The sequence below is a fragment of the Simochromis diagramma genome, unplaced genomic scaffold, assembly GCF_900408965.1.
Source record: "Simochromis diagramma unplaced genomic scaffold, fSimDia1.1 OVJJ01000216.1, whole genome shotgun sequence".
NCBI classification, from domain to species: domain Eukaryota; kingdom Metazoa; phylum Chordata; class Actinopteri; order Cichliformes; family Cichlidae; genus Simochromis; species Simochromis diagramma.
The window spans coordinates 16,132,215-16,150,132 of record NW_024386883.1 but is presented as its reverse complement, the minus strand read 5'-3'; the positions used below and the strand labels follow the sequence as shown (position 1 = coordinate 16,150,132).

The window sequence follows — 17,918 nt, the reverse complement described above, 5'->3', positions numbered from 1 at the left end:
GAGGCTTCCCAGCTTAAATCAAACATTCCAAACATAAAAAAAAACCCCAACAAAAATAAAACATTCTGCTTTTCTGAGTATTTATTTGTTATATGCCACGACTCTACATCTAAAAAGAAATATATCAATTCAACCTGTTATCTTGTGCAACCCCGTTACTCTAATTTTAGCCCTGTTACCGTAACAGTTAAATGTTTTTATTAGCCCACAATAGTGTATTTGAGCAAAGATTTGAAAATAAGTGCTGAAAACTTCTTTTTTTTTAAAGAACAAAGCAAAATGTGTGTCTATTAAAAAGTAGGGCTTATTTTGATGGTAATATAAGTTAAACAATATTAATATTGACTTTTTCAGGTTTTAGAGTATTAGTTGTACCAATACTTGCATGACAGACGCCAATAAAATATCTTACTAAAGGTGTACCTTTGAAGCCTGAGTTGGAACAAGCTATTTTCTTGATGGTTTATTATTTGGTTTTCGTAAATACATAACATAAATAACGGATCAGTTTTTTACGACTTTTCAACCCTTTACAATGGGACATTTGGAAACATGACAAAAGAAAAAAGAAAACGTCAGACGTTCCGTTTCAAACCTTTCGTTTCCTATGGTACCTTAACGCTGCAAAATCGCTTGTACTCTACGTAAATTACGTAAGCCTGCGCATCACCGACGTACTGACGTCTATTTTCAGGCGCAGGTTCTATGAAAATAACGCGACGGCGGCGGTGCGGTGCGACGTTTTTACTACGCAGTGCGGGGGCGCGGACGATATGTCGGCAGAGGGAGGACCCGGAGACATTGACGTTGTTCCAGGCTGTACGAGAAAAAATACTTCTCATTAGTGCAGCGGTGAGCTATAGAGCAAAGAATGGGAAGCAGTACACACGGTGTTTGGTGTGCTGAAAGCCCGGCTGTCTCAAGCGAACACCGATTTTTGCTGTTCCGCGGGATATTCAGCAGGGACTAGCTTCAGGAAAGCGAGTAAGCTAGCAGCACAGGCTAGCTTCGCAGAGAGCTAGCTGCCTTGTTATTGTGATACCGAAACGAACCTTCCAGCTAGCATCCGTCAGAGGAACACACGGGAAAAATGGTAAGGACAGCTTGTGCGTGCTTTCCATCTAATTTAGCCAGCTTTGTCACTTTGTCGAGGTAGCTAGCGACCCGAGTCGTAGTATGTTACCGAGAGCTTGTCACCTGCCTGTCGTTTAAACACAGGACTGAATTAACGCACGTCTGCAATTTTAAACGATTTTCTGTCATATTATCGACGGTTTCTTCTGGTAGGGCGTTAATTGTAGAATTAGATGTTCACACTATCTTCCCAATTCTGTTGCATCAACATTTTGCATTAATTCTTTGAAATATTTCAGTATACAGTTGGATGTTTTGACAACTTTAGAGAAAGATAAAGTCACATGGCTCCAGCAAATACGCGGAAATGTCCTTGCTTACTGTACTGCACACTCGGTACAGGGCAATGAGTTCAATAAACATGCATAAAAAGCTCACACGGGATCCTTGAATGATGTAGAGGTGCTGTAATTATTTGAGCCAACGGTTTATCTTAGTTCCTCATCGTGGTAAACATCATGTCAAAGGCCGTGAGCATATTGCCTGCATAGTTCCATCTGACTGGAGATATATATATATACTCTGTTCCAAAGCATCAGTGCAATTTTCAAAGTTTTATTTGATTGAGTGAGAGGATTTTTTTTTTTTTTAAAGGTAGCTCTGCTGCTAAATGTCCTGTTTAAATAATTCCAAAGCAACTTGCTGAACCAGTTGAGTGCCGTTTTCGAAGAACCTGTGGGCAATTTGTGTATACCAGTCTGATTTGACTCCGGTGTCATTTAACAACATTAATTCCGTCTTAGTTTATTATCCGAATATGAACTGTATCAGTGGGTCTTAACCAGATGCAATGCTGAATAATTTTTTTTTAAGTGTTATTTCATGCTGATGATACGCAGTATTTATATGATGCACAGTTGTACAACAAGATACACAATAAACCATAACCATAAGTTAAGTGTGATTGCAGAGTTGGCGTGTTTGAAATTGGTTGAAATATGTAGCACATTACTTTATTACAACTGGTAATTCAAGTATTCTCTTCCGTATGCTTTCCTATGTGTGATGTGTAAAGTACCAAAATAACACCTATATGTGAGACATTCTTAGATTCTAATGTTAGAGATCCTGCAACTGCCGTTGGGCTGTGCAGGGCTCTCTCTCTTCCGGAAGATGATTGAATAAAGAATTATAAATGTTTTGACCACTATGAGTCGGGTTTTCTCTGTTCTATCATGGGGATCAAAGAATCTGGTTTTAATACAAGACAGATCATCTAAATGTGGTTTGCCTAGAATGCTTCACTAGTGATGACTCTGGTGGCGAACTGTCTGCCAGAGATGGCCTCATTTGCTTAAATTTCAGACAATGTAATTGTATGGTGCAGAGTAACTCTGAAGCATAATTTTTAAAGGTAGATTTAAGTGTGAGCCCAGCATATTTGTTGCTGTTTAGTCTGTGCACAATCTTAAACTGGACTCTAAAGCAAACGTCTTTTTTTTTTTTTTCTTCATTTGAAACTGTGATCACTGCTAATGCTGTGTTTAAAGCATTTAATGCATCACTTTGTCATCGTGAGTGAAACGTATGCTCATATGCCTTGTATCAGTCATTTAAGTTGGGTTTGTCTCTTAGTGCAAACCTCGATGCAAAGCAAGTCACACACTCTCTCATACTTAAATATTAGCTAATCTGTGCTTGTCTGTGTGCAGGTGTACTTGTTAAATCCTATAGAGAACCTGAGAAGCTACATCAACAACCGTCCACCTCTGGTCATTTTTATGATCAGTGTAAGTGCAGTGGCCATCGCCTTCCTGACCATCGGTTATTTCTTCAAGATTAAAGAGATCAAGTCTCCAGAGTTAACCGAGGTAAGGCACACCCGTGCAGTTTTTTGAAGTAGATGAAATTATGTGGTCCTAAAACGGTAAAGTGTGATCACTGCTAATGCTGAATGTCAGGTGGTGGCCTTTGTTGCCTGCTTTATAACTAAAGGGTGCATTTTTTTTTCTTTTATTAAAACCATGTTTCAACTGCACTACAGGATGTAAGGCTGAGAACAGCTTTCTTGTAGGATAAAGTGGGTTATATATGTATCTGACCCCTTTTCACCTGGCTCTGATGTGAGTCAGATTTAAGGGGCATTTGGAGCACATGGTGCTCTGCCAAGCCCAGTTCAAAAGAAAATGATTTGGACCTGCACATTTCATGGATTCTTCTTTTGGTCATGCACCATCTCTCAGTCAGGATTTATGAAGTTTGATCAGGTAGCTTTTAGATGATAAAGCTGACAATCAAACAACCTGCACTAAGCAACTAGCTCTGCCCTAGCTCTCTGCATGCAGAGGGAACAAGTTATGATATAATGTACACATTCTCTGCACAGTGTGCAGCATGTAAATCTGAAAGGAGGCATATGCAAATGAAAAAGGTTGTTCTAGTTAAATAATTGGATGCATTGTAACCAAACTAAATATTGCACATAGGTTAAATATTGTCTACAAATACATACAGTAACAGCAACATTGTACATGAATTTCTGTGCATGTTGTCATGTCTGGCAGTTAAAAACATATTCACTGTTTTCACAGGACTGGAACACCTTTCTGTTGCGCTTCAATGAGCTGGACTTTTGTGTGTCAGAGAATGAAACGATAAAGCACGGCCTGAACGAGTCGACCACGCCGGAGAGCATGGTGGTGACTAGCGGCCAGGCTCGTTCCAGCACTCAGGTTCCCCTACTGCTGGAGGACTCGGGGCCCATTAACATCTCAGTCCCCATCACCCTCACGCTGGACCCTCAGCGTCCATTTGGAGGGTATTCTCGCAATATCACCCACCTGTATGCCACGGTGCTGGGGCAGCAAGTAGGCCTCTCAGGTAGGTTCTCATATTTCTTTGCTAGGTTTGATTGCTCTTTAGTCGGTTTGACTTGTAAAGCAGGATAAACTACTTCCCTGTTTATCTACATCAGTAAAACAAAACTGTTTTCACAAGATTCCAGTTAATATACATGAAGGTTGCATAGCCAGAAATATTTCCAAAATGCCACGTGTTGTCGTCATACAATGTCTAATTGCCTTGTAGCTTCGATTAAGGAAGAAGAAAGATTGTTATTTGCCACTGCAGGTGGTAGATGTACGCCTAATACACGCCAGCTCATACAGATGTAGAGTAGCCTAAAAACAATGTTTCACAACAATATGTTGGTGTTTAGGGGTCGTTTAAAGGTTTGAAATCAAAATCGGTCAAGTTCTTAATTGCCTCTATATTTCCCCTAAATTTGTAAGAGGTATTAAATGTGCACAAGGTATTTTAAGACTAGTTAAAAAGCAGACCCTTTTGTCGAAAATCAATAGGATACAGCTAAGTCAGCTGTGGCTCAAATGGCTGTAAGTGTACTATACATCTTCAACTTCCTTGTTTAGTTTGGCCAGCATCCAAAAGTTCAGCGATTCGCTTTAATTTCATGTGAAGGCGAGCCTTAAATACTGTGCTGTTGGGATGATTTTACAGTTAGCTGTATACCAAGCAGCAAAAATATAATACCTTATATCAGCGTTATTTTCTCTTATTTCTTAATTTTCAGGTATTAAAAAGCATTTGCTTCGATTGTTTAAAATGGTGCAGGAGTCTTGATGTGACAGGTGGTGATCAGGCCTTTCAGGCATTGCTTAGCAGAGGATATCTTTGTATCTAACAAATTAGGAATTCCGCATTTGCTCTGAACCCTTTCATGGAAAGGCAAGTTTGGAAACTCGGATGAATTCTACACTCGTTGCTCGTGCTATGCAACAGGTGTTTTCTTTAATTATCATGGGAGAAACGTGTGTTCTCTATAGTGTGGAGAGTTTTTGCGTTGTGGCTGCCTTTTTCTGATGTCAGATGCATCTTCTGTTGGGCTTTTTACTTTACCTCTCAGTGCTGTGACTTTACTTCAACATGGTGAGCAAACAGCAGAGGTGTTGTGTAACGTTAAGCTGATCCCGGCGAGCCCACCAAGTGAAACATGAATTCCTAAAATGCTGTGAAGCTTCTGATTGTGTCTGCGGGCTTATCTGAGTGTGCGTTAGCAAACATTTCCTGATGATGCCCTCAGGGGTCGGTGCGTTGGTGGTTCTTGGTGTCCGGGGCTGGGCGCTCAGGTATGTACCAGCTCACTCCCAGTGACTATTTGGCCTGGTGCCTGTTGCGCGGTCAGGCCTCTTCCGGGGAAAAGAAAGCCCTTGGGCTCTGGGCCTGCGGCTCGGTTCACTCTGGCACAGCTGGCTGCCGGCAGAGCCGGCGGGCACGCCACTGCAGCCCTCTCTGGCTTCTGCTCCGTGGCTACTGGGTGACCCCTCATCTGGGGCTCTCCTCAACTCTTACCAGGAGGGTGGCACGGATGCCCCTCCGGTGGTCCTCCTTGGGCTCTCGCACTCTGGGGCCTCTGGATGTCTGGAGCCTGGATCTCCTCCATGCCTGCTTCATGCCCTGGGGGACGGGGCTATGGCTCGCTACATCCTCTAGCAGACCATTACATGGGGAAACCTTTTGAATACAAGCGCGCTGATCCACACAGGTGTGCACACGGGTGTTCACTCTTCATAGACATAAACTACACCTTTATTGGCTGCTATTTCCAAGCAGCCAATAAAGGTGTAGTTGGAATGCTGCACAACAGCATTCAATATTTAGTGTTTACTGCTGTTTACACTTAGCTAGATTAACGTGATGGTGTTGTGTTTAGTATGTTGCTCTGTTTTTTTGCTTGTTTTCTCTTCTTTTTCTCTCAACAGGTGATCCATGAGATTTGTTTTCTCTTCTTTCTCTATTTAAGTGCCCTTTCTCACTGTCCCTCTTCCCTTCTGTTTTTCTTTTCCTTCATCTTTCTTTCTCCCTTTCCTATCCCTCAGTCAGGTCTGTCCCGTCTGAAACAACTGAAAATAAAATAAAATAAATAATAACAACAAAGGTTGATCAAATGGACCAATACGGCAAGGTCTTGATGATCCATTTGGCAAAGTAAATCCATTGGGTATCCTTGTTGGTCTTCAGACATCAATTCTGACGGCTAAAGAACCAAATGGGACAGGCAAAAACAAGAAGCAAACTTTTTTCCTTTTGTCTAAAGTGCTCATACACACTGAAAGACCATGAGTGTTTTCTTGCTGCTTCGCTTCTGAGGTGCTGCATGTTGGAATTAGGAAGGCATGTTAAAAAAAATGTGTGAAACATTACACTTGGCAGATTTCTGGCTAACAGACTCTGCTTAATGTTGCCAACTTTCAAAGTTCAGGATTTACTATGTCCACATGAAGTCCAATTTATTTTAATTTTTTCTATTACTTAGAGGCAAAGTTTTTAGTCAAATGATTTTTTTTTATATTACTTTAATGCAGCGCTTGTTTAGAGGGAGTGTAAGCCTGGTTATTTGGAAATGGCTACAGTTTACAGAATGTCACATGCAGTCAGAACGCGGTGCTTTTAAACAAGGACAGCTATCAGGAAACGGCTGTTATTAGTGTGTAAGAGGGAGTGTGTTTGTGATTGCTTGTTCAAAAAGGGAAGATTGTGGCTTCCTTGCATTTTGATTGTTCTAATTATATTAGTGAATTAAGTCTTTTATCTTACACAAACCAAAAATTATTGTTATTGTCGATGTTAATGGATAATGATGAACTATTATTGTCACGCATACAGCTGGTTGGAGTAACTTTCTCAGACTTTATGCTGTTATTTCTTGTTGGAAAGTGGAGGGTGGGGTTTGCTTGAGTCTTTCTTGAGGGCAGAGATCCAAACGCTGGCATGACTTTCTGAATGAAAGCGATTGTGTAACATAACATCAAAATATACTCATCTGAACTGTACTGTCTCACCTCGATTCTCGTTTAAAATTATATACTGCAGCCTTATTTTGTAAATTAAATTTCATAAAGAGGCCCTAGTTTGTGTTTTATTTTATTGTGCCGGAGTTGTGATTGGCTGAGCTGTTAGCCAGGAACAGGTAGCATTAGCTTGAATTTGAAAGGCGACAAATGTATTACTCGGAGAGAAAAATCAAATGCAAATGCTGCATATTAGTTCTATGACAGGTGTTTTTTTTTTTTTTTTTTTTTAGTATAAATGCTTATTTTTATCATTGTACATCAAAGTTTCTCATCTGTTTAAACTAGAGTTGTATAAAGCACGAGTTGCCTAGTAGAACAGTTTTTGGACTTAGTGAGAATTCCTTTTGTTTTCTCTATTGTCTCCTCCATCTGGATGAACACGTCAGTCCTAAATCACACCCAGGAGTCCACTCAGTTTGACTGATAATCCTCTAATCTCCTTTGCAGTTTGAAAAATATTGCATAAGCCTACAAAATCAGCCTGTCATTAGTTATCAGGGGGTAGCTTGGTATGAGCCTCCTGCTGCAGGAGTTGCATTCATACTGTTTGGACTGTTCATACCTCTGATATTCGCTTTAGAGCTCAGAGGTTTTTAGCTTGATCTTGGGGTCATGGAAATGCAACACGAGGTTGCCTTAAAAACATTACATTGTGATTAAAATGTAAAAGAAATGAGTTGGTGACATCTTGTCGTGAAAAGTTTAAAACAATCTGCTGCTCTCGTTGTCTTTGTTTTGCCTGTAGGCCGAGAAGCTCATGAAGAAATAAACATCACGTTTACTCTGCCCGTATCCTGGAACTCGGACGACTGTGTTCTGCACGGTCACTGCGAGCAGGTGGTGTTCAGCACTTGCATGACCATCACAGCGGCCAGCAATATCTTCCCAGTCACAGTGTGAGTTGGACTGCCTCCATAACTCAAGGGAACAAGCGCACTAAATTAGTCTTGAGCTTTCTTATGCAGACTAAATGAAATGCAGCTTTGAGGAGTTTATCATTCAGTAAAGGCAATAAGTCTGCGTTGCCTTGTTTTACAGAAACATGCATTTTTGTTGTTGTTGTTGTTTGTTATTTTGAACCATTTGAGAAACCACAAAATGTGCAGTAATGTGCAGCTTCCTTTTGTAGCTCTGCAGTTAAAGTGATTTGCAAGTACTTTGTTACTACAGCGTTACATTTTGCAAACGATTGACTCACAAATATTTTTGCAGGGCTTGTGCATGCCCATGCAAGGAACAGACGTATGCCGCTCAATTTGCTTAATTGAATCTGTCAAGATAAGCAAGAGGTAGTCAAGGTGCAAATTGCATCACCTTGCATGTTGCAAATATGATGAAATGTGGGTCTTGTTAAAGTGTAGAGGCAGTGTGAGTGAGGCTCCATCAGACAAATTAAGCTTCATTTGTTATGTTTTACTGACCTATGCCATTTATCAGTGTAGTAGCAGTATTTTTATTATTATTTGTAGACAGTCATATTGTTTCATTGGATCAGTTGCCTTGGATACTGCTTTAGAGCCCTCTGGTGGCCCAGTTGTAAACTGCATAATATGAAATTATACATTAAGAAGTTATAAATTGTTATCCACAATTTTTACTTATTTATTACTATAATTATTATTTAAAATTGATCAAAACCTCTTGATATGTCTGCTCTTGTGCTTTTTCCCCCTGTCAGCAGCTGTGGCATCTGTGTGTTGCATTTGTTTTCCTTCCTGTCCTGATGGATAATCTGTTGTCACCCAAATAAGCAATTTTTCATAATAAGGCTGTTTGACACAAATAAACATAAGAAAATATACAGAGCAGATAAACAGCAACAACATCTGTACGTTTCTCTGCTATAATATGGTGTGAACAATTCCACTGCACCAGTTAACAAAAGCCCCTGTGTTTTTGTTTGCAGGCAGCCACCACACTGCGTGCCAGAGACGTACACCAATGCCACATCTTGGTACAAGGTGTTCACCACGGTCCGCGACTCAGACACCAAGTACAGTCAGGACTACAACCCCTTCTGGTGTTACAAAGGAGCCATTGGCAAAGTGTACCACGCACTCAACCCAAAACTTACCGTGATTGTTCCAGATGTGAGTCACCACAGCTCCTCATAGTTTTTGAATTTCAACAGTGGTTCTTTATGTCTCATTTCATTTAAATACGTAAAGGTAAAAAACAAAGTTTCTGTGATATGCATCCTTTTAGTGTAATTTCCCCATGATTTAAACAAGTAGGATGACTGAGAATAAGAATGGTATACTTTGTTGATAGTATTTTTTTAACCCATTGTAACACAGAGAGATCATTTAGGGGTAAATGTTCCTAAACCTGTAGTTTATTCTGAAAGGCATTTAGATCTGTACTGATGGGCGTAGGTTGTTCCAGGAACAGTGAGCTGCATTTGAGCTGCAAATGTACCAGCAAGGCTGGAATTAAATTATCATTAGAGTGGACCTAATATGCTTTTCCCCAATATATGTACTGGTACAATGTTATAGGCTCACGTTACATACCGCCAGAGTTTCAGATTAATCAGGTTATCGTACGTGTGAGTAATCCATGTGAACCAAAAGCTCAGGCCTCAGACTGCTATAAACACTCTCTCACATCAGTCTTTTGCACATTAGTCCCCCCCGACGGTTCAAAACTTTTGTTTATAAGGGGCAGCCAATCAAAGAAAGTTGGGGTTAAAGAGCAGGAAGTTTTGATGGTGCATTTTGAGGAGGAGGCGCAAAGTGGAGTGCAGAGGAAAATCGCATACTGTTGTCTGAGGTATTGACGCAGGCACCACAGTAAGTATGAGCAGCAGCTGAAGAATACACCTGAAAACTGCAGACCTGTTAAGACCTATTCTAACGAGAAATGGCTGATCTGTTTAACATGGAGCTGCAGCTGTTACGAGAAAACCCACATGCATGCAGTAACTATTATACGTATTTTTTTAGTGTACCACCTTCACCAAAAACTACAGGTAACTTGTGCAGTGAGCAATAAAGAAATCAAGCTTGTAGCCTTCTGCTTGAAATAAAACCCGAAGTTACTCTGTGACATTAAACTGTGTCTCTTAACGCTTGTCTTACTAGGACGACCGTTCCCTCATCAACCTTCACCTGATGCACACTAGCTACTTCCTGTTTGTCATGGTCATCACTATGTTCTGCTATGCAGTCATAAAGGGGCGGCCTGGCAAAGTGCGACAAACCAACCCTGACTTCTGTCCTGAGAAGGTACAACAGACACCAGCAGTGCTATATGACTTCAACAGGTAGTTTCAGTCAAGTATCAACTGACCAGTGATCGGTCAAAGACTCGCTCCAATCAATGACTCTGCTGATTTCCTGCTATCTCTGCTTTTTGTTTGTTTGTTTTGGCACATGAACTCCTTACAAACTCCAAACCAAATGAAAGAATATTTAAGCTTCCCTTGAGAGCATAATAAAGACGTCCGAATGCTGTAAGATTTGGTGTAAAAGTCCGGGTGAACATTATGGTAATGATCCTTGACTGTGCCTGGTATATGAAGTAGTTGCATCTCGCTTCCAGAGGTGAAGGGAGTTCGTCCTCCTTGATCTTATTGTTCGTTGCATGTAGCACAGTTTGTTTTCCGCATACACATAGCGAGTTCACACCAGTTGAGAGAGAGTGTATTTTAACATAGCTGTTATTTTTGTTTGCTTGGATAAGGAAGGTGGGGCAACAGCTGCAGATTTCTTTATCTAAGAGCTCATGTTGGGACTCTTAGTTTGAAATATTGAAGGGAGGAGCAAAACAAACAGAGTGCAGTTTGTCTGTCTTCTTGGTGTGTTTACCTCTGCATGACTCTGCCTTGGTTACACCCAAACTGGCACTCCAGTAACTGGCAGTTTCCCGCATATTCATTGGTCTGTGTGTTTTGTTCTGAAGTGGAGACCACCAGCAAGCAAACAGATGGACTCTTTGATGTCTCTAACGTAACAAACACAAGGAAAAATAATATGTGTGTTTATGTAGCATCGTCTCCAGGTTAGATTGTTGGAGCTTAAATTTGTGAGGCACATAAATGTCGAACACTCAGATCACAGAGACTATAAGCCACATTTAACCACACATTCATAACTATACATGCAGCATACAAGGTTCTGTTCAACCTCTCATCTACTGACGATTCACCAGATAATTTGAGATCCATGTCTTTGCACTGTGGGAGGAAGCTGGAGGAACCCCACACAGGCACGGGGTGTAGCCCCAGCTTGGGTCTAAACCAGTGATGACCATTACACTGGTGCTTAACATCAACTATCCACAGCTACCTCTCCACACTGCTGTACTTGGTGTTCACGCATAGGGACCTGATATTTTGATTGCGCACCTGTCTCGTTTTGCACTTACAAAGCTTGATCTGTGACAGCGTGCTGACCTGCGGGCAAAGCTGTTCAGTTCAGTCTTGCTCTGTTTATTTTCCCTTCATTGCTGGTGGGAAGACAACAGCAAACAAACAGCAGTTTGGAAGGATTTCACAAATGCAGCGCCATGTTTGCAGTTTTTTCTTTTTTTTCCTGGTGGTCCAGTGGTTTAACACAGAGCTTGTCCTGTTTGCTTCTCTTGCTCACTTTCCCCACTGCTTATGTTTGCTATAACAATTGCTGGGAAACTTTACTGCACTTATGGGATCTTAAGCATTTTCTATCAATTTATTTACTGTTGTTGTTGTTGTTGTTGTTATTAATATTGTTAAAGTTCCCCTATATGTCATCACTTCTATTTCACATGTGGAAGTGAGACTAGAACAAAAAAGTAGAGTTGAGTAGCAGAAATAGTTCATGTTATTTGTCGTGATCCTTTTGTCATTATTTTACTAATGACTTCCTGTTAAGTGAAATTATCTTCTCAATTGTATTTGCTAGCGATAATTTAGCTTCTATTGTTTGGAAAGCAATGTGAAAGGGGAACCTAATGTTGCCTTATACATAAAGGAAAGGTTCATACTCAGAGTAGCAGGAAGTCCAGCTTACTAATTTGATTTGTTAACTTAATTTCACTCTGGCATCATGTCTGTTCTCTGTATCAACAGATAAAGAAGCCAGAGTATCTGTATCATATCAGAACTGGGGGAAAAAACCCATGGATAGTTGCATCCCGAGACAGATATGATGAGAATTGGATAGTGTCTGTGTACCACTTTCTTAAGGATGCTGAGATGTAAATTTTCAAAATAAAATGGCACAAATCACTCAAAATATTGCAGCATAAAACAACAGGGGATGCACTGGAACAGTCACCAATAGCTGATAAAGTCCAGTCGTGTTTCCCAAATAAACATCAGTGAAGTGCATCGATCAGCTGGGGGTGGGGGTGGGGGGTTAAATGCTTGCAAAATGCGTCTGTGTGTAAACAGACAAGTAAACAAGACTCTTGTCTTCCTCTGTCACACTTTCACCGCTCTTTGCTACATCACCAGATTTTGGTACCATAAATTTCTGTAATTACTGAAACTGAAATCCGTTTCTTTTGTTGCAGGTGGCGTTGTCAGAGGGTTAAAAAGACATCAGAGAATGGCAGGACTTACCTGTAACATGGACAAAATTAAAGAAAGAGAAGAAATTAATTAAAAAAAACAAAAACACGACTTACCAGTTGCCTAGTGGACCCTGGAAGTACAATAAGGGACACAAAAGCTCTGTGAATGCATTACTCTTGCAATGTTGGGTTTCTCCAACCAAAGATATACAAGTGCCTGTATCTGTGGTGTAAATATTTCTAGGAACTCTTTGGTTTGTTTTTTTTCCCTTTTTGTTATTTCTTTTGATTTTTGCCTGAGCCCCCCAGTGCCATGTCCAAACATGCAGTACAGAAACAAAGCAGAAGGCCACATCCAAGAGCTACTTCTTTTTTCTGGTGGCGATTGGGACTCACCTTATGAAGCACGATAGATAGAAGTGTTTTATCAAAGTGGTAAATGTTTAGATATCTTAAGGTCAAAGTGGTTTTGTCGCCCTGATAACAAAGCGTGATGTTTAATCACTTGGAACATGTTTAAGGAAACAGAAAAGCAGGTAAATAATGATTAAATCCTCAGCGTGCGCTCACCATAGCAGCTTAAGCGAGGAATGGAATAAAGTAGTACTTTTCTCTGCACCAAATTTGATGGTTTAATTAAAATTCTAGTTAGAATCGGGTTCTTTAAAGTCCATTTAGACATCTAAGTGACATTTAAGTGATTTAAGAATTTCACATCTTCCTTTTACGAACTGCTTTTGATTAGCAGTTAAAGAATTACCAGAACTTCCTGTTGTTTGTTGTTGAAATTTGTCACATATTCTTTTCTTCTTCTTTTTTGGCCTTATGCTTTCCTCTGTCAGTTGCTTCTTCAATCACCTGCCTCTTGAATTTAATTTGCTGCCAGTCACTGTGCAGCAGTTTTGGTGTTTGATCCAGTCCTCTCTGTCGCACCCAGGAGATACAGAACATTTGATCTTGCCTTACCTACGGTGGACTTGCTTGCTTGAAAATAGGCGTGGGTCATCACTTTTGTCCCTTTCCCCACATTAACTCTCCGCCCCTTTCTTCCACAGCCAAATATCACATTTTATTTGTTCTGGTATGATGAGCCTGTGGTTTGAAATCAAGCTTGTGCCCTTTGTCCTGTTATTGTAAATGTCGGGTGACCCTTGAGTTACTTTATATTAGACACTTTAGTTACGTCACCTTTTTGAAATGATAAATTATATGAGTTGCACATGTTAAAGTGTTTTCATAGATAGTGCACCTTTGGATGTCTTGCACATTTTGTTATTATCTCCTGTGATTATTTCTTTTCATGTAAATAAACTAATTGGCCTCCATGTAAAAAATAAATATGATTATTATGCTGCTGCTCAGACGTTTACAATAACCATCCTTGTTTGTTTTAAAGAAAAGTTTTCATCTAATATAACGTGAAATCATTTAGTGAATCCTTTGGTTATTAATAACTTGTCATTTTTAATACATCTATGTAGGTGTTCAGAGGCCCAATTTCAGCAACCATTACTCCTGTGCTCTTGGGACTCCATATATTAACAAATGCAAGTTAATCATGGTAAAAGTTTGACGTTTCCATTATATGTAAGGCATCAGTCGCAGAGTCATAGTGACTGAAAAATGTGTACTCTGACTGGTTGGCAAGTGGTTTCAGGAGGTTGCTGGCTGATGATCGGTGAAATTGATCGCAAAGGGAGTGCTGCACCAGAACCTGGCAGATCACTTTGGTCTGCTATAGCTTACACGAAGTAGGGAGATTTCACAAGGTGCAGCTTTTAGTTTGACGGTGGACTGTTTCCATTTTCAGTTTGCATCATACTGTTCGGTTTCACTAACATTTGGCAGTTAGTTGGCAAGTGTTTACAGACATGTTGTTGTTCTCCATGCAAACTACAGGCAATTCTTTGACTCTGCTTGCAACCAGCAAGGTAGTTTTTGGTGTTGCACTGTATACCTTGGTGTAGTTTCACCTAATGACAGGCAGCCTCAGGCAATCATTATGTGCTAACCAATAAAAGAATACACGTTTTTCTCTGTTAGCCAGTGGTTAACGAAGGTTGCTGACACCTCTTTCATACGACAGTGTGCACTACTCCCCCTAGAGGACAACTTAAAATGCCTCCAAGCAGAAGAGAAAGAAGTAGGAGGAGTTGGTCCACCGCTGAGTGCATCAGAGTTTGAGAAACGCTGAAGTGGCAGTTTCATTAAATGTGTTTTTGTAAGAGCGAGGTGCTGCTGGTCTCTGAAGGGAGTAGTAAACACCAGTGTTCTTCCTGTTCTTAAAACAGGAACACTGAGTTTCACAATAAAATTGTGTTTTTTAAGGAGGCATCCAAAGCACTCTACTAGCCAAGTGTGTTGCTTCTTTAATGATAATACTGGTTTTTGGATGTAATGTATAACAAACAATTTGCGTTTTACCAGAATATACTTTCATTTGAGAATACATTATACCATCAGAACAGAGGGACTATTGCAACATTTCTCACTATTAAGAACTGTAGCGAATAAGAATGTACTTTTCTTTCAAAAAACAAGGGCAAACTTCTGAGCAGCAGTGGGAATACCATTATCATATTTATCCATTTATTATATATTAATTATTAAACTAACATTTGTATTATTTTGAATGACATGAAACTGTGCAAAGACTCATTTTGTGTGTGAATGTGATTTTTGAAAAGGATTCCGTTGCAGAGACAAAACAAGTCACCTCCCCCGACTTCCACCTGCAAAACTTTCAATCTGTTGTTGCTGTTTGTTTGCGTTTCTCTCTGAGAGCAGCACATATTAGATCTGCAAAAACAAAAAGACAGTGCTGTATGTCTGCTGGTTTGTTGCATTGGTCTGTGTCCAGAGAATTGAGTAAAAACCTTCCTACAGAAGTAAAGATTGCCTGTTTGTAATTACGTATTTTGTTTCCTTTTCAATAGCATTTACCAATACATTTAACTTACCTCTGCTATATTTTTGCTCCATAATTGATGTACCTGTTGAATGTACTGTTTTTATAAGCAGCGTAATCTAAATCTGAGATGCAAGAATTCCAAGTGATTCAAAATATGTTATATAAATATATAATTTTTTTTTTTCAGTTTGGGAGGCTTTACTTGAATTGTGTTTGTTTGTTTTGATTGGTTTTCATAGTGTAAGGTTTTCCCGTCATGTTGTTGTATGAAACGCTGTACTTAACATTTGCGTTTTTCGTGTGTATGTCAGTGAATGACTGGTTTTGGTTGTAATGGTTACGATACCCCCCAAACATACACACAGAAAACGATGCTAGAAAAAGTCTTCCTAATTCTATTGTTCAGATGATGAGCATGGATCTGTTGCGTTCTCTCATCCATCTATTGTGCTCCCACCTGCTTTTGTTTGTTTTTGTTTTCTTCTTTTGGAAGATCTGGCAGCTCTTATTGGTCTGTTTGGGTATGGATGGGTAGCCGGGATTGATTTAAAGGAACTTGAAGTTGTGAATGAAGCTGTCTTAACACGTATCACTTGCATTTACCTGCTTCATATCCTTTTCTCTGCGATTTTCACCCCCCTCCCTTTGGGTTAAATTTGCATCTCTGACTGCAAAAAATGCCTTAACATTGTCTTTGCTTCATCTATCACATATTGTAAATCGCACAGGAAAAACTAAAGCAAATCTTAACTATTGTGAAGTGTACATTTAAAGGATTTTAAAGGAGCAGATGCTTGCTGTTGTAGTTTTCAAATTACTCCACTATATCACTAATGACGTGAAAACAGTTGCGCCATATTCACCTTAAGTTGCACCATGTCGCTGTGTATGGAGGACTGAAACTGCCAAAAAAACACAAAGCTCAGTGAAAGAAGGTCTTAGTCATGCAGTTTGCTGAGAAAAAAAACAAGGAAATTTGAGATGAAATTGGTTGCAAAGACTTATGCGGTGCTGCATTACAAACCTTGCGATTGCTTTGCACCCTAATAGATTGCCACAGTTGCCCATATCTTAGAGGGAAGATGCAAACGTGCCACCTTACTGCTGGGTTTCTTACCAACCACAACAGGTTGCAGCGGTAAGGCAACTAAAGCAATTGAAAGGTTTTCAGTGGAGTTTGCAATCAATTGTACCTCCTGGTTGCCAGCAACCACTTGCCAACCAGTTAGGGAATGCAAATTTTTCCCTAGCGACTGGACGGTTGACATGGCTTTGCCAACCAGTTTCCACGCCTTTGTCACATCTAGATGCCGCCTGATTGGAGGGAGCTGTTTGTGCAGAAAGTTTACCTAGTAACACGCACTGTATGACTCCTTCAGATGTATATTAAAGCAAAAAATGACTGAAAATAAGAAAATAAAAAAGTAAATTATGAAACAGGTGGCAAATGAAAAATACAAATAATATAAAAGGAAAAGCAAAAAAAAAAAGTGAAATTAATTCAAAGAATACAAAATGAGAAAAACATTTAAACAAATCAGCACATTTAACTAAACGACGCCTACATTCATTTTAATTTGTTTCATCTGTGCTGTTGGCAGTTTCAAGCTACCATACCAGTGTTTTGTGTTTTTTGCTATAACATGACTCCAACAAAAGGTGCCCTTCCTCCTCTCTGTCATCCTTTTTGTCATGTTAGCAGCGCTTACAGGCAAATATTAAGCCAACTCTGTGCCTTCTGCACTGTCGAGCTGCATCCTCCTCCCTGTACATACAGTAGATAGGACCATAGATTTTAATGTGGCTAGGATGTCATTCAGACCCTTTTCCTCCCCAGTGGAACTGCTGTAAATGAATTCAAGTTTAAATAAACAGTCTCTGAAGTTCAACCGCTCTTCGTCTCTGACTCTCCCTTTATCCCCAACACCACAGCATTTATTAATTTAGATTAGGGAGATTAATGATCTGCCAGGGAAAATAAACTAATTTGGCTCTACCTAAAATAAGAGGTCAGAGAAATATTAAGATCTGTAAGCTCTAGCTCTCTCTGCATGAAATAAGGATTGCACTGGTGATGTTAACGTATTTCCATGGCATCAAGACACTTTAGCATTACGATAAAGTACATGGCATCAGTTTTTCCAAGTTCTTCACATTATCTGTGTGACTTAAAGGGCAGATGGCAGCAAGGCAGAATTACCAAGTAGGGCCTGACCGCTGGAGATGAAGAAATGCCAAACTAGCCCTCGAGACCCAAATTGCCAAGCAATCCCCTGAATGGACAACTCATGATGAAGGTAAGGCTCCAAGAATATTTAAAGCAGAGCTGAAGTTCAGCCAATCATTTCGTTTCAATGGTTCATTCATGTAAAGCAGGGATGGGCGACTCCAGGCCTTGAGTGCCGATGTCCTGCAGGTTTTAGATGCAAAGCCACAGTTGGATGTTGAGGATTTTTACTCATGGAGGTAATATAAGTATTGCTCTGTGATGTACCAGTATAGATGTGCGTAGTCATCATATATGTTCTCTTGGCTTCTCTGGTGACTAGAATGTGATCTGGTATTGG

The 17,918-nt window shown here is 40.0% G+C and overlaps 1 protein-coding gene across 2 annotated transcripts; it reads left to right on the top strand.

Annotated features, from left to right (window-relative positions):
• Positions 1-754: 754 nt before the first annotated feature.
• On the top strand, positions 755-17,244 carry tmem248 (transmembrane protein 248). 2 transcript variants are annotated; one of them, XM_040032493.1, is made up of 7 exons: positions 755-1,093; positions 2,787-2,945; positions 3,666-3,954; positions 7,690-7,840; positions 8,851-9,034; positions 10,028-10,171; positions 12,441-17,244. In XM_040032493.1, exons 1-7 carry the CDS (start codon positions 1,091-1,093, stop codon positions 12,459-12,461), a joined length of 951 nt encoding a protein of 316 aa, XP_039888427.1. In that variant the 5' UTR covers positions 755-1,090; the 3' UTR covers positions 12,462-17,244. The 2 variants fall into 2 exon arrangements, with proteins under 2 accessions (XP_039888427.1, XP_039888426.1); XM_040032492.1 differs by having other exon boundaries at positions 10,028-10,209.
• Positions 17,245-17,918: the final 674 nt, after the last annotated feature.